At 37.3% G+C, this 11,310-nt stretch overlaps 1 protein-coding gene across 1 annotated transcript; it reads right to left on the reverse strand.

The window, feature by feature from the left end:
- Positions 1-927: 927 nt before the first annotated feature.
- On the reverse strand, positions 928-9,550 carry LOC113358731. Its single transcript, XM_026602386.1, has 25 exons — positions 9,274-9,550; positions 8,862-8,991; positions 8,701-8,763; positions 8,496-8,597; positions 8,209-8,380; positions 7,909-8,007; positions 7,671-7,817; positions 6,947-6,986; positions 6,693-6,750; positions 6,492-6,574; positions 6,248-6,346; positions 6,023-6,138; positions 5,753-5,871; positions 5,447-5,517; positions 4,936-5,041; positions 4,565-4,704; positions 4,196-4,354; positions 4,017-4,120; positions 3,552-3,727; positions 2,841-3,030; positions 2,297-2,396; positions 1,919-2,087; positions 1,617-1,699; positions 1,448-1,524; positions 928-1,303 (listed from the first exon to the last, which is right to left on the reverse strand). The coding sequence occupies exons 1-25, from the start codon at positions 9,358-9,360 to the stop codon at positions 1,132-1,134; spliced, it is 2,862 nt and encodes a 953-aa protein (XP_026458171.1). The 5' UTR covers positions 9,361-9,550; the 3' UTR covers positions 928-1,131.
- Between the last annotated feature and the right edge of the window lie 1,760 nt (positions 9,551-11,310).

An 11,310-nucleotide genomic window follows, 5' to 3' on the forward strand; every position in this document is an offset into this window, starting at 1 on the left:
TTCTTATATCTGAGAATTTTCTTCAGTTACGGTTGGTAACCATTTTAGTTTACGAACCGTAACTCAGTTACGGTTGGTATCGAGCATTTGGTTACGAACCGCAACTCAGTTACGGTTGGTATCGAGCATTTGGTTACCAATCGTAACTGAGTTACGGTTCATCTGGAACATTTAGTTACCAACCGTAACTGGTTTTACGATTGGGTTTTCTTCAAATTTAACCAACTACTGTTGGTAGTTCATCTTTTACAAACCATAACTTCGATTTACGGTTGGTTATGAGCACAATTCCAACCGTAATTAGCTCTGAAAATGTAAAAAAATTGAATTTTTTACGTACTTTAGATACCTTTGAGCAACAAAAAGCTAGTTGGGACTAATTTAGAAGTATACCCGGTCATTTTGAAGTCCTGGTTCTTCATTTTGTTGGTTAATTTCTTCAATTGATTGAGATTAACCTTCTCCTCTAAACTTTTTTTTTCAACTCTAAAAATCTCAGTTTGGTTTTGATTTTGAGTTAATATAAGTGAAATTAATCATTACACTAAACTTGATTATCATCACTAAACTAGGTTATCAATTATGAGGGTTAATTTGTCATTTCCAGTATTTTTTTATAAGGGATACCTTGAATGATCATGAAATGATCCTTTTTGTCCTATTAGAATGCTGCCCCTCTAATAAACCATGCCGCCCCTATAACGGGTTACTAAAGAATTATTTAGGCATGTCATCAAGCATGAACCTTCCTTGGTTCTGGCTTGGGTTTTATCACTCACTTTTTCTCTCTTTTTAGGTCAAATACCTGTCCTGTAATAACAAATGCGTTAGTCTAGCAAAAAAAAACGAAAACTGGTTGGACTAGAGTCACTGGACAGATCAATCCTGCCGTAACATGTAGTGTCACTTGTGTTACTCTGGCGGAGCTTAGGGAACCAATGGAACGACTTAAACATGAGAATTGGATCGATACAGAAAAAAATGATTAAAATCGATACAACATTTTATTTTTCCTCTTTTCTGCAAGTGTTTATACCTCTATAACTACAATTTTTCTGTAACCGACGCCCGACATTGGCAAAAAAAAAATGTTGTTTCATCTGTGACTATCTGCTCTCTACTGTTAGCTTTCTAATTGATTTTCGGTTTGGGCCTTCTTGGCTTCAGAACAAACCAGAGAATACCCAACACAATCAAGAAAGCAGGTATGGTCGTCATGTCAAACTCTACTTTAACTTCCCTTCCTCTGGTGCAGTGAATTGGATGAAATGAGGCAATTGTTGTATTTACGAAATCAGCAAACCTGCATGTGAGAATGAAGTTCAACCACTGGATACTAATGTAGCTAGTACGGGATCTCAGTCAAGCGGTCTGAAACCCCCCCCCCCCCCTCAATAACTGAATATAAAATGCATCAAGTAAAAAAGAGATGGGTTTAGAGCTGAACCCTTTTGATTTTTCCTCAAGTGGAGACAGCAACCTCAAGGCATCTGCATACCTCAACTCCCCAGTAACAGTTGAGATCTGAAAATTGTAGCTCCGTTTACTCAGTAATGAATCAAAATGATGATGCCGGGTAAAACACAAATTTGAGCACCAAAGAGAAATAAACTCACTCTTCTCCACAAACTAACTACCGAGTTGTAATGGTTCACCAGCTCCCGCTCCTGAGATTGGAAGAGCTTGAAAGTCTTTTCAGCTGATGTTTTGGTTAAGTTTCCTTTTAATGAAATATATTTATTGCACATAGAATTAATGATTTGTCCCTAAATGGGCACCAACAAGATTATTTCATGAATACCCTTCACTTAAATTTGACTCAATATGCTGAACATGCAACAGTATGCGTGGGGTGCACAGAAAAGATGAATCTAGTGTCATACTAACTTCCGCACTATTGAAACCAACGCAAGGATACAAGTACGCTCCATCACAAGGAGGTGAATAGCTGAATTCACAAGCTGTATTGACTCCTCAAGAGTAGTGATGACATAGCTTCGAGCAATGGTATCAGTCTGGAATTGAGATACGTGCCAACCTGGAGAAGTGATGGACAAAGGACTGCAGCCTACTGACCATATCCAGTCCTATACATTCAAACCACATAAGCATTAGTACCAAAGAGCAGATTCCTTAACGGCGTATAAGAGTGACTGCATGCAATAAAAAATCCATATGTTTCAGCAGAGAAAAGGAGCACAAGGATCTCTTCATCTATTTATTAATCAGATACTATTAATATCGAGAGTACACCTGGGAATGAACTATCAACAGAACGGACAGAGAAATAACAAACCTCAAGTGCAGTTTCATGGGCTTGGCTGTAAACCAGATGAAGAGGAAGCAAACCAGCTAGATGTTCAGCAGTAGAGGCTAAAGCAGCTTTCAAAGGTCTCCTGTAAGAGAATAATGACACAGCATGAGTAACACGCAAACCAACCATGGTAGAAGCTGATGCTACCAAATTTCGCCTTTACAAGAATAGATGTTCCATTAGCTATTCAGATATAAAGGACTTTTGAGTTCCCTCATATTAGAAACAATTTCTTTAGTTATCATATCTCTAAATACCAGCATTTTTTCCAGAGTAAAGGCTAGCAAACTGACAATACAGTCTCTAAATTGCCCCATAAATAAAAAAATCCAGGATGGAATTAGATAAACAACTTCATCAGCATTTGTCTGCAAACAATAACTGGGCTCCCCAATTTCACATAACACATCCAGGCCAGCGTCAAATATTCTAGAGAACTTTAGCCTTAGATCCGAAAGATTAAAGGGTATTTTGCTAAAAGTTAGTAGCACCAAAGAGTTGATAGCAAGTGCCAGAGATATTTGACCTTAAGTCCCACAAAACCGATCGTCCATTACACTGCAGATGGCTTTCCCAGGATGTTTGTTCTGACTGGACAACAATGACCATATCAGAAAGAGCTTTTGCTTGATAGTGTTTGTCAACTAATAATGGATCATTGTGTATAAACCAAAATATTGGAACTTCTAGGGTAGATCTGCTCTGTGCATGTTGCCCTGCATTATGAAAGCAAATCAAAGCTTATATTCCAGCACAAATGTTAGAGGTAAACATGGATAAAACACATAAAGTCACGACTCTTCCAAAATGCAAACTGAATACATCTCTCTTCTGCTACCATACAGAACCCAACAATAATATCCCAGGAACCATGGAGTTTGTGCTACAATTAGAAATGTCAGCAGGAAAACAGAAGCACGTTGAAAGAGATACCTATTTTGTGGTATTACGTAACTATATTTGGGTTATCACGCACTAAACATTCACAAGTCCCAACAAGTGATGAGTACGATAGTGTTTGAACTTTTTAAGTTATTTTATTTGTATACTGCACTGACAGTACAAAAAGTGAACCAATTAGACATGTCACTTTGAACGAGGTCTAGCATACATCGATTTATAATACAGGAAAGAAACTACAAAATCAAATAAGTGATCCAATAAGACATGTCATTCTGAATGAAGTCTGTTTTATAGTACTACTTCAAAATAGTGAACCATAGAGGTTAAAGAATACCTTTAAGTGAACCATGGTCATTTATCCTTTGCAACTGATGTTGGAGAATGGAGGTGTCGAGATAAGAACGAACTGATGTCCTATATGTGCCATTCACTAGCAGCAGTGGGACAGCTGCTGCACGCCGCGCCACTGAGAATGCCATGGCCAACGCTGGGTCTTCTGAAAGAGGCAACCTATAATCATGAAGATGTTAGTAATATCTTAAAATTATGATACTCCAGTAATCATGCTAGTATTAAGTCCAGGAAATAATTACAAAGCAAACTATGTTATGTTGTATCAAAGCAAAAACATAATATACATACACCCCACATGACCTGAAATAAGCCAAACTCTTAAAACCTACTATCTAAAGAAGTTGTATATTTAAAGACATGATAATGAACCAAATATACATAAATGTGTGGACTATCTAAAGAAGTTGTATATTTAAAGACATGATAATGAACCAAATATACATACATGTGTGGACTAAACATGGCTTTCTGAGATGGTAACAACAAGGAGGAAAGCCCGTCCATGAGAGCCTTAAGATCCACAGGTAAGTTTTTCATGTGCCTGACTTTCTGTACCAATAAGACACAGTTAAGATCACTTCAAAAATTTGGACCCTCTTATTTTGCCATATAGAGACACTGTACCTCTTGTGTGATAAAAAACAGCTGAAAGGATATTTTCTCATAATGATGATATGATCCATCAGCAATTGAAGGAGAAATTATGTGCCTCATAGACCCCCACAAAGTAGCACCAAGGTCAGAAAGGAATGTATCACGTGCCACTGTGTAGTTTTGGGACTCCTGAACAGAAACAGCACTATCATTATAAGTATAACGAGGGTTCAGACTAAGTTGCAAATTAAGTTTCACAAACAAGAAAGAATATAAGTATAGCAATTGACACCGATCATGCTGACAAACAAACACCTTTCTGTTATCCTTCCCCTGAAAAGACTTCCCACAACTTATAATACAAATATGTGACAGTCCTTAAGTAAATAAGCGGCTTACCTCGAACGTATCACTAAACAAATTCCAGCTTTCCATTCGTTTTAACGCATCCAGCGCCTTCGCCTTATGACTATCATCATACTTTCCATCTTCAAAAGTCTGCAGCTCATCTTTCAAGTCTCCCATCCTTTCATCAAGTTCTGCAATTATAACGGAAGTGCACAACATCATCAGGACTACATGGGTTCAAGAAGTAAATCTTGTTTGAATCTATTGTTGCAGCATCTGACTATCTCAGTTAGATAACACTCCAAGGAAGGAAGTCTATAAAGTGAATGGGTGAAATTATGGTCAATGTTTAAAATTACAGTTTGTGAAAACCACCTTGATTGATGCAATCAAGCTTGTATAAAGATGAGAACAGAGATTACCTTCACAAAGTGCAAGCTTAACCTTTCTTCCCTTGCAATGCTTGAATGCGAATGCCTCGTATATATCAATTTCCGCTAAAAGGATATCTATAGCGTGATGATCCTTCTGCATTATTAAGAAGCATATTTTGTTCAAACCAGTATTCAAAAACCAAAAATGATTGAACACCCATTTTAACAACGTTCGGGAATAAGACAGCACCATACAAACAATTTGCAAGCAATGTCATCTCGTTAAAGTATGCATTTAATCTACCAATTTACAAACCTGTATGACGCAAAAACCATCCGAATTAAAATCTAGTCTACCTCCAGCCAGAATTATATAACCATATCCTAGTAAAGAGTTCCAAGGAGATCCATGAAGTTATGAAGTTTTATCCAAGGGATTAAAGATGTAGACCCGTTGCTACTACCTCTAGAGAAAATAAGATGATGGTCCACCATGACTAAATCTGTGTATCAATAGCTCCTACAAAATAATTGAAAGTGAATGGAGTAAAAGACGTACATCACCCAAAACTGCAAACTTATCTTGAATTGCCCCTTGCAAATGATTTTCAGCTTCCTCTTCTGTCATTTCTGGAGGTCAAGAAAAAACTATTGAGTTAGAGTTATTTACTACAAAACATGTTATTCAAAATACGTCACAGGATAACCCAAGTTAAATGTTGCAGCTATTCAACACGAGAATTCATTTGTACCAAATTTATATAAACCATTTGGTGACTGGCAATGACTAACCAGCAAGATACATGACAACTAAACATTGAAATGCATAATAGTTAGAGATAAGAAGCAAGTTTGATTGTATCACCTGCTACAGCACCAATGGTTTTCGTCACATTTGGTAAACTATGTACTGTGCGAACACCTTCTCCACCAACAGAAGGACCCCAAGTGAAAGGTCCTGCACTCAAGTCAATAAACGCCCACCTGAAATAACCCATGAACAACGTTAGACAGGGAGATATATCTTAACTTAGGAAACGAGGGAGGGGGGGAGGGAGGGAGGGAGGGAGAGAGAGAGAGAGAGAGTGGGAGAGGGAGAGAGAGGGGATGAGAGAGAGAGAGAGAGAGAGAGAACCTATTTCCTCCCACCCATGTGTCTGTCAGACACTCTGCTTGAAGGCCAGCTAGTTCCCCCGATTTCAACTCCTTCTCCAGGAGGAGCTTCATATCTTCATTTTTCCCATTCATCGACTGTCACAAAAGACAAGGATATCAGTAACTGCATGAATCAAAAAACAGACTTTCACCAGCACAATGGGTTGGCAACATTGACCTAGGTAGGGAGAGAGTAAAGGCACACCTGCAAGACCTGCCTTTGTATGATATCAGCAGTTTCGTTTCCATGGTGTAACTTGTCATAATTTTCTAAAGCCTCTACACAGATGTCCGACCATTCTACCTGGAAACAGGACGACAACACATAGATTATAGATTAGATGGGCCCGAATCAAACCACCATAATGTCAGTATTAGGACAGCTACTGTGTAGAGTATGAGTATGACCTAAATGCATAAGATATTTTAGAAGCCTAGTGATCACTTACAGTATCAATGTCTTCTGTTGTTGTCCAGGCAAACTTTAACATTGGATGCTTTTCATATAGAGGTCGTTTAATCTTGTCAAGAGCTGAAAAGAGAACCAGTAAGTTTTAGAGTGGATGTCATTTGACTACCATACATGACAACATAAATACTGCTATAACTATACTCGTAATAAATGAAGAAGACATGTTGACTGAACCTACCAAGCACGCTTCCTTGCTTGCTTCCTGACTGAAGAATCTTTTTTTGCAATGGTATATTCTGTAAAAAAAACCTCTGTGAGTGCGTAACCTGGACAGGAAAATGCTTCCTACTCTACATATATATGGAAGCATAATATCCATATATCAAGACGGTACATTTTTTTAACAGGTGCACCCATTCAAATACTATAAGATGCATCAAAATTAAATGCGGGTTAAAATAGAACTGTTTAATGAATGCCACAATCGAGTACCTCTTTAAGGAAATCTATTTCTGACACAGATAAACCTCTCCTGAAAACATATGAAACTTCACTATCAGAAAAGTGATAAAATAAACTACGAAAATGGACTGCCACAAGAGGAGACAAGCTAACTTTACTGAAATTACATGAAAATTTATATGATAAAACTGAATCAGCATTTACATCAAAGAATAACTGCTATAGGATTTGAGTCTTTGACATAATAATATGGCATAAAGAGTAGCAGGAGCTGGATTTTGAGGCATGAGAACTTCGACTATACAATCTACGGTAGAGAAACATGGCCAACTACTAATGAACAGGACGGGAAGTCATACGCACAAGAGATCCCTAATTCATCCCTTTTGTTCTCGATAGTCACCTTTTCCACACTATTCTGTCATGTAATCACAGGTTCATATACGCTTGCTTCTCACGCCATGACTTGACCAGTCACCCCATGTCAATAGCCAAGGGTGCAGAAGAGACATGCCCATATTTATTGAGTATGACATCTTTTTACCCTTCAGAACAATTTAGATGGTAGAACTACAAAGTTACCTATCTTCATTCCAAATATAACACATCAGTTTCGAACCCAAGGAAGCTATAATGCTATACAGAGCTTGCAAGGTAAGGTACACTGATTCATATACTGTAAATGTACATGTGAAACCTAGGAATTAAGGATCGCACAAGTCCGTGAACAGCTTGTGATTACTAGAACACCCACCTGTAACCATATTTAGCTCTTATGTTGCGTTTGGGATTCAAGATGAAAACATTGTATGCATCCTCAAGCTGAAGGTATTCGACCAGGCTTGTGTAAATCAAGTCCATTGTCTCCATGTCTACTTGCCAAAGAACATTTTCATCATCACTGGAAACATTACAAAAGGAACATGTATAAGCAACCTGTCATGTCAAACACATAAATTTCAGATAATAAGTAATTAGACTCAGAACTCTACCTGGTATCTGATATATTATCCTTGCGAGATAGGCTCTTTATGGCATGCTCAAAAACAGACGTCACCTTTTCTCCCATTTGTATCGCATGTACAGAAAAACTGCACTCTAACATGTGGATAGTTAGTTTCACCGAAGAAGACAAAATTTAGTGAACAAATATATGGTTTATTATTAGTTATAGTCAACAGAAGACAATTTTTCTGTTCTGGAATAAAGATTTAAACGCATATAGTTATTGAAAGCAACATGTAAGAATCTAGCTTAAGTAATGAAAACAGTGCGAGATGAGAAGATATTACTTGTAATTTACGTGACTGACAACAGGAAGCTGATGATGACGACGTGATTTATCTACGGCGATCTTGTAAAATGGACTGAGAGAATCTCCAATAGGTGGAATTCGTGTATGTTCAAATATGTGATCAATCTTAGTAAACCAACGCTCAAGTTCGTCCGGACCAAGCTTGAAGTCTAAGAGAGAAGCGGCAAGCAAAAAATGATAGGTAAGCCGAAGATGGTTAGGAGTAAGTAATCTATAGAGATTAACTCACAAACATAAGTAGATGATGAAAAAAAAAAAAGTTACCATGGTTCCCTTTTCCTTCAAATCCTATGAAAATAAAATTGACAGGGACTGGAAGGTATAAAGAATCGACTTCGAGAAGCTTCATATAACCGGCAACACTACCTAAACACGAGATGAAAATCATCAGATTGCTTAAGCAGAATAATGGTATCCAATGAAACTCAGTATCAAGTTTGTACAACCAATGATGAAGTGTGATATTTACCTGCCTTGGTGTAGTTCTGGAGACTCGCCTTTCCAGGGCTTGTAGTTTCCAGATCCTCAACATCTAAGAAATAATCACAATGCAAGTTCACAACAGCAGGAAACAAAATTTGAAAGCAACAATGAGAAAGAATAAAGACGAGTGAGGGCAGCAGTACTTACCAGAGTGCAAGACAGACTCACTCCAGAATTTACTCTTTTCTTTAAGATTAAACAAGGAAAACACTGATGATGATTTCCCAGTTTTACGAGATCCCACTGAAGAAGCTCCATTGGACCCTGTTACTAGGCACTGAATAAACAAGAGTAAATATCACCAATCCAGCAATTCAGTCAGTAGAGATACAGAACAGGTATACAACATCACAAATGAAAGTTTCCAAATAAAGAGATAAAACCCTAGCCAGAACGAACACTACATATTGCTTGTGCTAGTTCTCGAATCAAAATTAGGTCGTTCGTATAATTTAGTAAAAAATGAAGTGATTTAGATTAACTGAAACTGTTACTATTACTACTACAATTCTTAATCAAAATCAATCAAAATCAAGAAGGTAAAAAAGAGTTAATTTACCAGGAAGAATATGGAGATGAGTTGTAGAAACAGAATTGTACTTTGGCGATGAAGATATCTGGATCTGTTATGATCCATGATCATCATCTTCAGTCAATCTGTAAACCCTGAAACCTAATTCCCAATCGAATGAGAAAAAGATGTAGAAGAAGCGAAATCGTGATGAATAAGAAGGTCACCCCTTAAACTACTGAACTGACGAGGGGAGCTTAGAGATAGAGCAGAGTAGTACTGTATGACTTTTGACTTCGGGGCCGGAGAAAGTCTACTCCATTTCACGCTCCCTCCTCTCTAGCGTCGAACCCTGAAGTACTGAACCGATGAGAGTCATGACACGGCTCTTACTAGTGCCAGTACCGATATGTTCCGTTTTCTTAAATTTTTCACATATTCCTACCGTAACAGTGCCGATATGTTTCGTTTTTCTGTTTTTTTACTTATCCTTGTACAAATATCTTTTTACTAGATGGCAACAGCAAGAGTTTTGGGAGTAAAACAATAATTCTCCCATAGTAAGGTATTGTCACAAATTTGATCAAATTGTTTCTCCCTACCAAACCTGAGAAGGCAACAATTCTCCCAAATATAATAGGACACTATTTGGGCAGTACTAGAAAGTCTTCATTGAGCTACAACAAAACAACTGGCAACTGGGGATAATAAAACTAATTGTGGATAGAAGAAAAAGACAAAAACGGGATTTAAATAGTAAATCAAGGTTATCCCATATCCATGTATTTTAACTAATTCATAATCTGCCCTTCGCTAATCATCTTTGATAGTTAATTATAATTAGTTAAGTTAATAGATTAGTTTGATGATGATTAGTAAAAATCATTACCATTGAATTTCTTGATGCAACAACATCAAATCAAGATATTTACGATCATGAAGGTTTAGGTGAAGAACCAACCCAGGAAAGTAAACAATGAACATACAAGTGCTCCAATTACTCATGTATATGTATTAATGTATTGAAATTTGATTTTTTAAAACTCAATGTCGGCATGGTAAAAGTATGAAGACCATACCAGCAGGGACCAAATCGGCATGGTATTCATACTTTCACCATGCCGATACACAATATCCCCCAATTTTGAAATTATAAGTACACTACCGGCACAAAAAGTTCATTATCGAGCATGCCGGTAGTGGTGTCGGCATGGTGGATTCCCAAGTAACCATGCCGGTTTGAGGACAAAAACATACAGAAAAAAATCTATTTGAAATAACAAGTTTCGGCATGGTATTCATCCTAAAATCCATGCCGGCACTCAGTATCGGCATAGTCTTCAACACTACCGGCATGGTTTTCATCCCTACCGAATGTAAAAAAAAATCAAAGTGAGGAGCCGGCAGAGAAGGAGAAGGGAATTTGAAAGCGAGTGGAGAATGTTTAGAATTTAAAAGGGAGTAGGGTTTTTTGTGTTTGATTTAGCTTTTATTTTTTTAAAGGGTAGTTTCGTATCTTCTCCCCAAAAAACACCCCTTAACAGACATTATTGGTTAGGGGAAGTAATTTATATCCCCCAATTAGTACAAGTATCCCCTAATCGCACGTTCCAAAAAAATATTATTTCTTTTTTTTTTCTTTTTTTTTATTTTACAAGATCAACAGGATTCAAACCCCTAACCTATAACTTAGGATCCCGATCCCCGATCAATTACGCTATTCTCCGTTGGTTACAACAAAAATGTTGCTTGGTGTGGGCAGCATTTATGTTGTTACTTAGGGTTTTAGAACCACCGTCATCCCTCTGGGATTAAAAATATATTTTAACAGCTCACAACTAACCAAGTGAGTTTGAATTTTTTTTATTGGAAATAAACCGAAGAAAACATTTCCATCTATAATGGAAGCTTTTTTACTACAAATTATCTTCACAAAAGACATAATGAAAATAATCGGAGACGAAATTCGTCAATCGCCGCAACTAAAAACAAAAACGCAAAAAAAAACATTTGTATCGCCTAGGTTTCAACTACCATAAACAAATTGAAATTCAAAATTCTTCTTTATCTGTACTGGTTCCTCTC

The sequence above is a fragment of the Papaver somniferum genome, chromosome 3, assembly GCF_003573695.1.
Source record: "Papaver somniferum cultivar HN1 chromosome 3, ASM357369v1, whole genome shotgun sequence".
Classification (NCBI taxonomy): Eukaryota; Viridiplantae; Streptophyta; class Magnoliopsida; order Ranunculales; family Papaveraceae; genus Papaver; species Papaver somniferum.